This window comes from Panulirus ornatus, chromosome 21 (assembly GCF_036320965.1).
Source record: "Panulirus ornatus isolate Po-2019 chromosome 21, ASM3632096v1, whole genome shotgun sequence".
Classification (NCBI taxonomy): Eukaryota; Metazoa; Arthropoda; class Malacostraca; order Decapoda; family Palinuridae; genus Panulirus; species Panulirus ornatus.
Genome location: NC_092244.1, coordinates 1,014,179 through 1,027,839, shown reverse-complemented (window position 1 = coordinate 1,027,839; position 13,661 = coordinate 1,014,179). Strand labels below are relative to the sequence as shown.

At 40.8% G+C, this 13,661-nt stretch overlaps 1 protein-coding gene across 2 annotated transcripts in view; it reads left to right on the top strand.

Moving 5' to 3' along the window:
- LOC139756244 (uncharacterized) overlaps nt 1-13,661 on the top strand; it is a 234,671-nt gene that overhangs the window by 81,444 nt on the left and 139,566 nt on the right. For both annotated transcript variants that reach the window (XM_071675425.1, XM_071675424.1), the window contains exon 4: nt 7,242-7,389. In XM_071675425.1, coding sequence (XP_071531526.1) covers nt 7,242-7,389 — 148 coding nt within the window. The remainder of the gene's footprint in view (nt 1-7,241; nt 7,390-13,661) is intronic.

The window sequence follows — 13,661 nt, the reverse complement described above, 5'->3', positions numbered from 1 at the left end:
AAGAAGTAAGATTGTTAGTGATGATTTTTGCAGGGAAAAGTGCAAATGACTGGGAGATGTATAAAAGAAAGTGGCAAGAGGTCAAGAGAAAGGTGCAAGAGGTGAAAAAGGGGGCAGATGAGAGTTTGGGTGAGAGAGTATCATTAAGTATTAGGTAGAATAAAAAGATGTTTTGAAAGGAGGTAAGTAAAGTGCAGAAGACAAGAGAACAAATGTGAACATTGGTGAAGAGGGCAAAAGGGGAGGTAATAACGAGTAGTGGTGAAGTGAGAAGGAGATGGAGTGAGTATTTTGAAGGATTGTTGAATGTGTTTGATGATAGAGCGGCGGATATAGGGTGTTATGGTCGAGGTGGTGTGCGAAGTGAGAGGGTCAGGGAGAATGGTTTGGTGAACAGAGAAGAGTTACTGAAAGCTTTGTGAAGGATGAAGGCTGGTAAGGCAATGGGTTTGGATGGTACTGCAGTGGAATTTATAAAGAAGGGGGTGACTTTGTTGTCAATATGTTGGTAAGGATATTCATTGTATGTATGGCTCATGGTGAAGTGCCTGAGGATTGGCAGAATACATGCATACTGCCATTTTATAAAGGCAAAGGGGATAAAGGTGTATGTTCAACTTACAGAGGTATAAGTTTGTTGTGTATTCCTGGGAAATTATATGGGAGAGTATTGACTGAGAAGGTGAAGGCATGCACAGAGCAGATTGAGGAAGAGCAGTGTGGTTTCAGAGGTGGTAGAGGGTGTGTAGATCAGGTGTTTGCTTTGAAGAATGTATATGAGAAATACTTAGAAAAACAGATGGATTTGTATGTAGCTTTTATGGATGTGGAGAAGGCATATGATAGGGTTGATGGAGATGGTTTGTGGAAGGTACCAAGAGTATATGGTGTGGGAGGCAAGTTGCTAGAAACAGTGAAAAGTTTTTATCAAGGATGTAAGGCATGTGTATGAGTAGGAAGAGAAGAAAGTGATTGGTTCCTAGTGAATGTTGGTTTGTGGCATGGGTGCATGATGTCTACATGGTTGTTTAATTTGTTTATGGATAGGGTTGTTAGGGAGGTGAATGCAAGAGTTTTGGAGATAGGGGTCAAGTTGTGGATGATTTGGCTTGAGAAGTGAGTCAGTTGTTGTTCGCTGATGAGACAGTGGTGGTGGCTGATTCGGGTGAGAAACTGCAGAAGTTGGTGACTGAGCTTGGTAAAGTGTATGAAAGAAAAAAGCTGAGAGGGAATGTGAATAAGAGCATGGTTGGTAGGTTTCAGTAGGGTTGGGGGACAAGTTAGTTGGGAGTTATGTTTGAATGGAGAAAGACTGGAGGAATTGAAGTGTAAGAGATATCTAGGAGTGGCTTTAGCAGCGGATGGAACCATGGAAGTGGAAGTGAGTCACAGGGTGGGGGAGGGGGCGAAGGTTCTGGGAGCGTTGAAGAATGTGTGGAAGGCGAGAACGTTGTCTCTGAGAGCAAAAATGGGTATGTTTGAAGGAATAGTAGTTCCAACAATGTTATATCGTTGTGAGGCATGGGCTATAGATAGGGTCTTGCACAGGAGGGTGGGTGTGTTGGAAATGAAATGTTTGAGGACAGTATGTGGTGTGAGGTGGTTTGATCGGGTAAGTAATGAAAGGGTAAGAGAGATGTGTGGTAATAAAAAGAGTGTGGTTGAGAGAGCAGAAGAGGGTGTATTGAAATGGTTTGGACACTTGGAGAGAATGAGAGAGGAAAGATTGACGAAGAAGATATACGTGTCATAGGTGGAGGGAAGAAGAAGTGGGAGACCAAATTGGAGGTGGAAGGATGAAGTGAAAAAGAAGTTGAGTGATCCGGGCCTGAACATACAGGATGGTGTAAGGCGTGCAAGAAATAGAGTGGATTGGAACGATGTGGTATACCGAGGTGGATGTGCTTTCAATGGATTGAACCAGGGCATGTGAAGCATCTGAGGTAAACCATGGAAAGGTCTGTTGGGCCTGGATGTGGAAAGGGAGCTGTGGTTTTGGTGCATTACACATGAAAGCTAGAGACTGAGTGTGAACAAATGTGGCCTTTTTTGTCTTTTCCTGTGGCTGCCTTGCTTTGGAGGGGGTTGCTATTTCGTGCGTGCCAGGGTGGTGACGGGAATGGATGAAGGCAGGAAGTATGGATATGTACATGTGTATATGTCTGTGTTTGTATATGTATGTATATGTTGAAATGTATATGTATGTATATGTGCGGGTGAGGGCGTTTATGTGTATACATGTGTATGTGGGTGGGTTCTGCCATTCCTCATTTGTTTCCTTGCACTACCTCGCTAATGTGGGAGATGGCGTTTAAGTATGAATAGACATAATGATATTCATACGTATTCATACACATACAAAGACATGCATATATACACATATACATATTCTTACTTGCCTGCCTTCATCCATTGCTGGTGCTACCCCACCCCACAGGAAACAGCATCACTGCCCCCTGCTTCAGTGAGTTAGTGCCAGGAAAACAGACATAAAAGGCCACATTCATTCACATTCAGTCTGTAGCTGTATAGTTTAAGTACTTGCAGCTTCGTGTGTGTTAAATCATGTGCTTCAGTCCATTGGACTTGCTTGTAAAATTTTATTATATTCTTTCTACTTTGTTTATTCCCATCCATTTTACTGATGACCACAGAACACAGTATTATTCTGTTCATTTCTTTATGTTACATTGAACAGTTTCACCACCAGCATCATTCTGTCTTTGTTGTAAAAGGTCTTTTGTTGTACAACTCATTATGTTTCTTGAAAGATTATCTTATTGATGTGTTCCTTAAATTCAAGTTTTACATTTATGGTAACTCTTGTGTTTTTAACATCATCTTTGCTCACAATTTCTTCCTTGTTCCTTTTTAGGAAGGTGCTGATACTCTTTTATCATTTCATAACTTACCTTTTTAAAGTTTTTCTCATTCAATTTCATTAGGTTCATTTTTGCCCATTTTATAGAATAGCCAGTTCTCATAGTTTTTCTTGGTCCTCTTCATTACTTACAGTATTCCTTACTTTTGTGTTATCTTTAAAACATCTGATTATTTTACATCCATGTCTGTGTCAGGTATCACACTTGCAGAAGTTACAAATGATTTTGGTTCCATTTTTGGCATTTCTGAGGAGCCTTTCCTTGGAGAAGATCAGCTAAGGAGGTCTTTGGCATTCCTGTTAAGTATCCAGAATTACAGAGTTATGAGTTAGTTTAGTGTCACTAGGGAAGTTGTATGGAAGAGAGGTGATTGATAGGGCAGGGACTTGCACAGAGCATGAGATTAGGGAAGAACAGCGTGGATTCAGGGAGTGGTAGAGGGTTTGTGAGTTAAGTGTTTGTTTTGAAGGTGTGAGAGAAATACTTTAAGAAGCAGAAGGATTTCTCTGAGCATTTATGGATCTAGAGTAAGCATAGACTGAGTCGATAGAGATGCTCTGTGGAAGGTGCTACAGATGTATGGTGTGGAAGGGAAGCTATTAGAAGAGAGGAGTCTTTATCAGAATGATAAGGCATGTGTGCGAGTAAGTAGAGAGGAGGGTAAGCATTTCCAGCTGATGGTAGGTCTGTGGTAGGGATGTTTAATCAGGTTGTAGATGGGTTGGTGAAGGAGGTGAATGCAAGGGTCATGGAGAGAGAAGATATGTGTCTTCTATGGGTAAGAGTGCCTGAAAGGTGAGTTGGTTGTTTAAAGATGACAATGTGTTGGTGACAGATTTGAGTGTGAAATTGCAGAAGCTTGTGTCTGAATTTAAAAAAGTGTGTGAAAGGAGGAAGTTGAGTGTAAATGCGAATAAAAGCAAAGTTACTAGTTGTAGCAGTGAAATGAGACAGGTTACTTGGAGTGTAAGATTAAATGGAGAAAACTTGCAGGAAATGGAGTGTTATAGAGACCTGGGAGTAGATGTGGCAGTGAATGGATCCATAGTAGCTGAAGTGAGCCACAAAAGGCTTGGATGCATTAAGGAATTTGTGGACAGAAAGGTCACTGTCACCAAGGGCAAAGATGGGTATATTTGATGATATGATAGTCCCATTGATGCTGAATGGATGTAAGGCATATGCCTTTGACAGAAATGTAAGGGATAAGTTGAATTTTGGGGAAATGAAGTACTTGAGGAAAATATTTGGTTTGAAGAGGCTCAACAAAAAATATTGGGTAAAAGAGAGGTGTGGTTGTAAGAGGAGTATGTATGAGAGAGTGAAGAGGATATGCTGAAATGGTTAGTACATATAGGTAAGAAAAGGATGACTGAGGGGGTATACATGGCAGAAGTTGAAAGAACAAGGAAAAGGACACCGAGGAGATGATGGAGTGAAACATGCTTTGAAGGCTCTGGCCTGAATATGCAGGAGGGTGTGAAGTGAGAAAGGGATAGAGAAACTGCAGCAATGTGGTCTACAGGAGATGACTTGCTGTCGATGGAGGAACCAGGGCAAATGAAGCAGTTTGGGGGAACCATGGAAAGGTGTGTGTGGCCTGATTGAATGAGTTCATTTCTTCATGTGTTCCTGGTACTACCTTGCTAATATAGGAAATGGCAGACATATGAAAAAAAAATAGATGTCAAAGGTTTGCCCTGTATGGTTCTGGGGTTACCACCATCAAGGCAGATCCATGTGTGTCAGAAGATGACTCTTAAGGAACTGTTGTTTTTTGCTTTACCATATCCTCTTTTTCAAGAGTTTTTCTTAAACCTCTTCCATGAAAAATGCTTTTAAGGCTGGCAGGACAAACTGACCTTGGAGAAAAGTGTAGGTTTTGAAGTATGAAAAACTGTTTCTTTCTGGTGCAGTGTCCCATGAGCATATTATCCTTTTTATTTTTTCCTGTCATTCCCCTTTCTGTTGAAAAACCATTCTCTGAACTGATGGTGACCAGTATTGGGTTGACATCTGTACTCTGAGAAGAGTTGAAGGTTAGAGAAATAATGAGCTCTGAAGTACTTAAGTACCTGGACCAATTAAATCCTAACAAACAAAATGGCCCAGATAACTTAGTTCCAAGATTTTTAAAGGTCAGGAGACAGCTGATATACCCCAGAACAAAAATATTTAACAAATCTGTGTTGGATTGGCAGGTCCCAGCTGACTGGGAACTAGCAAATGTTACTCCTGTATATAAAAAAGGAGACAAAAAGTGTGCCTTGAATTACCACCCAAGTAGCTGTACGTCAGTGTTAGGTAAAGTGATGGAAAAAATAGTACAAGAGAAGATTGTCTCATTTCTAGAACACAAAATTATATCGGACAACTAAGACAGTCTCTGCTATAGAAGATCCTGCTTGACAAATTTGTTCAAATTTTTTAATGTTTATCAGGATTCGGATGAAAAATTACCATCTGATGTATATTTAGATTTCCTAAAGGCTTTCAATAAAGTACCTTACAAGAGACTTTTACATAAACTCAAAACACATGGAATTGATGAAAAACTCTGTACGTGGATCATAGACTGGCTTACCGGAAGAAAGCAGCATGTAGTATTAAATTGCAAAGCCTCAGATTGACCAGACATAACAAGTTGTGTGCCACAGGGGTCAGTCCAAGGCCCATTTCTTTTCATTATATACATTAATGATGTAGAACTCAGTCTCATATCTAAGATCTCCAAATTTGCCGACGATACTAAACTAGGAGGTAGAGCTGTAAACAGGTGGGACTGCAAAATGATTCAAAGAGATCTTAACTTACAAGCAGAGTGATCAGGCACATGACAAATGGAGTTTGACATAGACAAGTTTAAAGTTATGCACTTTGGAGACAAGAGTATATGTTACAACTACAAATTATTCAGAAACTCACTAACTAAAGTAAATGAAGAAAAGTATCTTGGAGTTGTCAGTAGCAACAATTTGAAACACACTAAACACTGTCAAACAGCAAGGAAAAAAGGCCACCAAATGCTAGGAATCATAGCCAGGAACATAGATTACCAGACACCAGAAACAATTCTCACACTTTATAATTCTCTAGTAAGATTATACCTTGAATATGCAGTCCAGTTTTGGTCCCCAAACTATAAAAATGATGAAGAAAAATTAGCGCAAGTACAAAGATGCACACTGAAATTGATCCATCCCATACAAATCTGGCATACAAAGAGACTTAAACAATTGGATCTTTTCTCCTTTAAAAATGTAGACTTTGTGGAGACATAATCCAAGTGCTCAGAATTCTGAAGTAGTTTGATAAAGTAAACCACAAGCATCTGTTCGAAATACAAGAAAATACTGTCACTAGAACAAATGGAATAAAATTCAAAGCTAGAAGATGTAATACAAACATGGGAAAAAAGCCTTTTTTCATATAGGTATGTTGAGCACTGGAATAAGTTACTTTCAGATGTAGTGAATGCTAAATCTATAGATAACTTCAAAAGTTGTTTAGACAGATATTTTATAAATTCAGCTTTACTCTAAGAAAAATGCGTGATATAAATGTATAAACAACAGTGGTAACAGGGACACTAGAAGGCTAATGTGCAGCCGCGGGGAGTCAGTGATAGCTTAAAAAACTACTCGGTGGAATTACATTATTTTTTTCAGACAACTCAGTAGTTATGGGCCAATCAAGCCTCCTGTTGTGTGTCTTTCTCATGCGAACTCATGTAAACTTATGAGGCAGGTAGCTGATGGGTTGGTTGGTGAAATGCTGACCTGAAAGCCACTATCATTAAGTAATTAGTTAGGGATGAGAAGTATTTTTCTTCAACAGGAGGCAGGGGGTTAAGATGTTTCAAACCTTTAGGATCCTAGAGATTCTCTCAAGGTTTAAGAAATGCCAGCTTTGAGGGAAACAGTTTTTCATACTTTGAAACTTACATTTATTCTACGCCATTGGCAACTCGGTTGTTTTCTAGCTAGAACATCATCCCAAATTACTCAAAATTTATCAAATATAGTGTATTGCTTGTGGATCCTTTGCTCTTAATGGTGTGAATGTCTGGTAACTTGCATGTTTATTTTGCACAGGCTACAGCAGGAATTGGCATACGTAATGAAAATTGTGATTGATTCATGGATATTCAGAATGACTGATTAGGGATTAAGCTGAAGCTTTAATACTATTATCTGCTATGTAACGTAACATCTAATGATGATATGATAGAGAGACCACCTCGGCTTATAACTTGGTAATGATGCTGAATTGATGTTTTTATGTGCTGTGAGCACTATGTAAGCAAGAAAAAGAATATTTTGTATTCATAGAACTAATTCTCATATATGTTTTTTCCAGGATGTAAAAGAAGATGACTTAGAGTCTTATTTTGCACACTTTGGTGGTGTGACTTGCGTCAACATCATGTACGATAAAAACAGTGGTCGGCATCGTGGGTTTGCTTTTGTTGACTTTAATGATTATGATCCTGTTGATAAAGTTTTGTGTAAGTTACTTCTTTCATTGTATGTATAGATATTGTATTTATTTTGATTTTATTTATTATTATTAGTTTTCATACATGTTTGACATTTCCTGCATTAGCAAGGTAGCACCAGGAACAGATGAAGAAATGGCATCATTTGCTCTAACCCATACTCTAGCTGTCATGTATAATGCACTGAGACTAAAGACCCTACCCAGAATCAGGCCCCACAGACCTTTCAGTGGTATCCCCATCCACTTCATGGGCCCTGGTATAGCCCATTGACAGTATGTTGTCCCATGTAAACCTCATCGCTCCAGTGTGCTCTATCCCTTGCACACCTCACACCCTCCTGCATGTTCAGGCCCCAACCCTTCAAAGGCTGTGTCACTCTCCTTCCAACTCCTCCTTGATTTCCCCATTCTCCTTGATTACTTCCTGGCCTTAATTGAGATGTAAATAGGTTAATCAAAGGGAAAAGGAAGACACATGGAAAAGTATTTATGAACTTTGGAGGAAGTGAAAAACCTGTCATTAAAAGTGCTTAGTCATGTTATTGGGAAAGACATGAGATGTTAGAGAGTTCCAGAGCAGTGAGGTGTGGAAAAGAAACAGTTATCAGTATGGCCACCCTTGAATTGCCAGTAGCCACACAGTAATGATGTGGTGTAGGAGCTTGCTGAGTATTGTATGGTTTAGTTAGTGGTGGGGGCTTGCCAGCAACCAGCTCTTGGTAGCAGAAACAGAAGTATTGCATAGAGAAGAGGGAAAGTGAACCACCATTGTGGCACTGGGCAAATGGGTCAGGTTTTGAAGTTACCTTTGGAGAGTTGATATGTCAGACTGCTTTCCACTCAACTCAAGTAAGGAATTAGTGCTAGAACCATCCCTGATGTGAGAGCAATGCTCCATTCAAGGATGAATCAGTCCTTTGCATAAACGGAGCAACTGATCAGCTGAAAAGAAATTTCAACATCTAAGCAGGACTTCCACTCTCTTTGAAGTAAAATCAACTATTTCTGTAATGTGGGGTTTCCAAGTTAATGTGGATTTTACAGTAATAGTAAGTATGTTCACTGAGTCTAGAGGTAGAATTACAGAGCCATTGAAGGAGGGAGGAAAGTTGTGAGGAGTTTTTGATAGAGAAATGGGCAGAAATTGCATCTTTGAGGCATTAAACTTAACAAGATTTCATCTGCTGAGATGTCCTGTTCAAGTCTGAGTTTATTGAGGAAGAGGTGTCAATGCGAGCTGCATATTGAATGAGAGAAGGAACAGAATTGAAGGATATGGAGGAATGTAGTGTTAAGTCATCAGCATGTAAGTGCATTTGGTTATTTGGAGAAGAAAGGAAATCATTGATAAAGGGGAGAAAAAGTGTAGGAGACAGGACAGAACCTTGAGGGACACCACTGTTGATGGAGAAAAAGGGAGAGGCTGGTCCATGAACAACCACAGAGATAGATTGGCCGTAGAGGAGGCTAGATATGAGAGAGGAAAGTGAGGGAGGTAAGCCAAAAGAGGGGAGCTTAGGGATGAAACTCCAATACCATACCATACCCCGTCAAAAGCTTTGGACATGTCAAGGACAACTACATAGGATTCCCCAAAATCCTTCCGAGATGATGACCACTCATAAGTAAGATAGGAAAGAATATTACCAGTGAATCTTGCCTCATGGAAGCCATACTGTTAGTCATCCTTTCTTCACTCATCCTCTCCATATGTTCATACCATTTTATCTCATGCTCTTTACTTCTCTCATACTTGTCTTGCTACCACACTTCTTAAACCTTTTTTTATTTTGTATCCAACACATTCACCATGTTCTTTACATTTTTGTCAGAAACCCATCCCCAATATCAATGTATCACTGATAGGACTTTTTTCATGTTAGCTGGTATGGCACAGGCAACTGAATGCCCTAATCAAAGCCATCTCATCCCAATTAGGGGTGATCATAGAGTAGATGTTAGTGTTCCCATGTACCACACAAAAGGTCCTGGGTTCGAATCCTGGCTGTTAGAGGGTATTATGGATTAAGGCAAGCAAGTATGAATATGTAAATGTGTATATATGTGTACGTGTGTGTATTCTCATTTATACATTATACATGACAGCTAGAAACTGAGTGTGAACAAATGTGGTCTTTGTGGTCTTTTCCTGGTGCGCATGTTGGGGGGAGGGGGGTTGTCATTTCATGTGTGCCGGGGTGGCAATGGGAATGAATAAAGGCAGCAAGTATGAATTATGTACTTGTGTATACATGTATATGTCTGTGTATGTATATATATATGTATACGTTGAGATGTATAGGTATGTATATTTGTGTGTGTGGACGTGTGTGCATATACATGTGTATGTGGGTGGGTTGGGCCATTCTTATTGCTCTTATTCACATTTACTCTCAACTTTCTTCTTTCACACACTTTACCAAACTCAGTCACCAGCTTATGCAGTTTGTCACATGAATCAGCCACCAGCGCCGTATCATCAGTGAACAACTGACTCACTTCCCAAGCTCTCTCATCCACAACAGATTGCATACTTGCCCCTCCTTCCAAAACCCTTGCATTCACCTCCCTACAACCCCATCCATAAACAAATTAAACAACCATGGAGACATCACACACCCGTGCCGCAAACCTACATTCACTGAGAACCAATCATTTCCTCTCTTCCTATACGTACACATGCCTTACATCCTCGATAAAAACTTTTCACTGCTTCTAACAACTTGCCTCTCACACCATGTATTCTTAATACCTTCCGCAGAGCATCTCTATCAACTCTATCATATGCCTTCTCCAGATCCATAAATGCTACATACAGGTCCATTTGCTTTTCTAAGTATTTCTCACATACATTCTTCAAATCAAACACCTGATCCACACATCCTCTACCACTTCTGAAACCACACTGCTCTTCCCCAATCTGATGCTCGGTACATGCCTTTACCCTCTCATTCAATACCCTCCCATATAATTTCCCAGGAATACTCAACAAACTTATACCTCTGTAATTTGAGCACTCACCTTTATCCCCTTTGCCTTTGTACAATGGCACTATGCAAACATTCAGCTAATCCTCAGGCACCTCACCATGAATCATACATACATTAAATAACCTCACCAACCAGTCTACAGTACAGTCACCCCCTTTTTTAATAAATTCTACTGCAATGCCATCGAAACCTGCTGCTTTGCTGGCTTTCGTCTTCTGCAAAGCTTTTACTACCTCTTCTCTGTTTACCAAATCATTCTCCCTAACCCTCTCACTTTGCGCACCACCTCGATCAAAACACCCTATACCTGCCACTCTATCATCAAACACATTTAACAAACCTTCAAAATACTCACTCCATCTCCTTCTCACATCACCACTACTTGTTATCACCTCCCCATTAGCGCCCTTCACTGAAGTTCCCATTTGTCCCTTGTCTTACACAATTTATTTACCTCCTTCCAAAACATCTCTTTATTCTCCCTAAGACTTAATGATACTCTCTCACCCCAACTCTCATTTGCCCTCTTTTTCACCTCTTGCACCTTTCTCTTGACCTCCTGCCTCTTTCTTTTAGACATCTCCCACTCATTTGCATTATTTCCCTGCAAGAATCATCCAAATGCCTCTCTCTTCTCTTTCACGAATAATCTTACTTCATTCAGCCACCCACTACCCTTTCTAATCTGCCCACCTCCCACGCTTCTCATGCCACAAGCATCTTTTGCGCAAGCCATCACTGTTTCCCTAAATAAATCCCATTCCTCCCCCACTCCCCTTCCGTCCTTTGTTCTCACCTTTTTCCATTCTGTGCTCAGTCTCTCCTGGTACTTCTTCACACATGTCTCCTTCCCAAGCTCACTTACTCTCACCACTCTTTTCACCCCAACATTCTCTCTTCTTTTCTGAAAACCTCTACAAATCTTCACCATCGCCTCCACAAGATAATGATCAGACATCCCTCCAGTTGCACCTCTCAGCACATTAACATCCAAAAGTCTCTCTTTCGCACGTCTATCAATTAACATGTAATCCAATAATGCTCTCTGGCCATCTCTCCTTCTTACATACGTATACTTATGTACATCTCTCTTTTTAAACCAGGTATTCCCAATCACCAGTCCTTTTTCAGCACATAAGTCTACAAGCTCTTCACCATTTCCATTTACAACACTGAACACCCCATGTATACCAGTTATTCCCTCAACTGCCACATTACTCACCTTTGCATTCAAATCACCCATCTTTATAACCCGGTCTCGTGCATCAAAACCACTAACACACTCATTCAGCTGCTCCCAAAACACTTGCCTCTCATGATCTTTCTTCTCATGCCCGGGTGCATATGCACCACTAATCACCCATCTCTCTCCATCCACTTTCAGTTTTACCCATATCAATCTAGAGTTTACTTTCTTACACTCTATCACATACTCCCACCACTCCTGTTTCAGGAGTAGTGCTATTCCTTCTCTTGCTCTTGTCCTCTCACTAACCCCCTGACTTTACTCCCAAGACATTCCCAAACCACTCTTCTTCCCCTTTACCCTTGAGCTTCGTTTCACTCAGAGCCAAAACATCCAGGTTCCTTTCCTCAAACGTACTACCTATCTCTCCTTTTTTCTCATCTTGGTTACATCCACAGACATTTAGACACCCCAATCTGAGCCTTCGAGGAGGATGAGCACTCTTCGCGTGACTCCTTCTTCTGTTTCCCCTTTTAGAAAGTTAAAATTCAAGTAGAGGAGGGTTTCTATCCCCCCGCTTCCATCCCCTTTAGTCGCCTTCTACGACACATGACGAATGCGTGGGGAAGTATTCTTTCTCCCTTATCCCCAGGGATTTATATCATATTTATCATACTTTGTCGCTGTCTCCCACGTTAGCGAGGTAGCGCAAGGAAACAGATGAAAGAATGGCCCAACCCACCCACATACACATGTACACACATAAATGTCCACACTTGCACATATACATACCTATATATTTCAACATATACATATATATATACATACACAGACATGTACATATATACACATGTACATAATTCATACTTGCTGCCTTTATTCATTCCCATTGCCACCCCGCCACACATGAAATGACAACACTCTCCCTCCACACATGCGCAGGGTAGCGCTAGGAAAAGACAACAAAGCCCACATTTGTTCACACTCAGTCTGTATCTGTCATGTATAATGCACCCAAATTCACAGCTCCCTTTTCATATCTAGGCCCCACAAAACTTTCCATGGTTTACCCCAGACACTTCATGTGCCCTGGTTCAATCCATTGACAGCAAGTCGACCCTGGTATACCAAATTGTTCCAATTCACTCTATTCCTTGCACGCCTTTCACCCCCATGCATGTTCAGGCCCTGATCACTCAAAATCTTTTTCACTCCATCCTTCCACCTCCAATTTGGTCTCCCACTTCTCGTTCCCTCCACCTCTGACACATATATCCTCTTGGTCAGTCTTTCCTTACTCATTCTGTCCATGTGACCAAACCATTTCAAAACACCCTCTTCTGCTCTCTCAACCATACTCTTTTTATTTCCACACATCTCTCTTACCCTATTATTACTTACTCGATCAAACCACCTCATGCCACATATTGTCCTTAAACATCTCATTTCCAGCACATCCACCCTCCTGCGCACAACTCTATCTATAGCCCACGCCTTGCAACCATATAACATTGTTGGAACTATTATTCCTTCAAACATACCCATTTTTGCTTTCTGAAATAATGTTCCTGACTTCCACACATTTTTCAATGCTCCTAGAACTTTCGCCCCCTCCCCCACGCTATGATTCTTTTCCACTTCCATGGTTCCATCCACTGCCAAATCCACTCCCAGATATCTAAAGCACTTCACTTCCTCCAGTTTTTCTCCATTCAAACTTACCTCCCAGTTGACTTGTCCCTCAACCCTACTGTACCTAACAACCATGCTCTTATTCACATTTACTCTTAACTTTCTTCTTTCACACACTTTGCCAAACTCAGTCACCAGCTCCTGCAGTTTCTCACCTGAATCAGCCACCAGCACTGTATCATCAGTGAACAACAACTGACTCACTTCCCAAGCTCTCTCATCCACAACGGATTGCATACTTGCCGCTCTTTCCAAAACTCTTGCATTCACCTCCCTAACAACCCCATCCATAAACAAATTAAACAACCATGGAGACATCACGCACCCCTGCCGCAAACCAGCATTCACTGAGAACAAATCACTTTCCTCTCTTCCTACACGTACACATGCCTTACATCCTCGATAAAAACT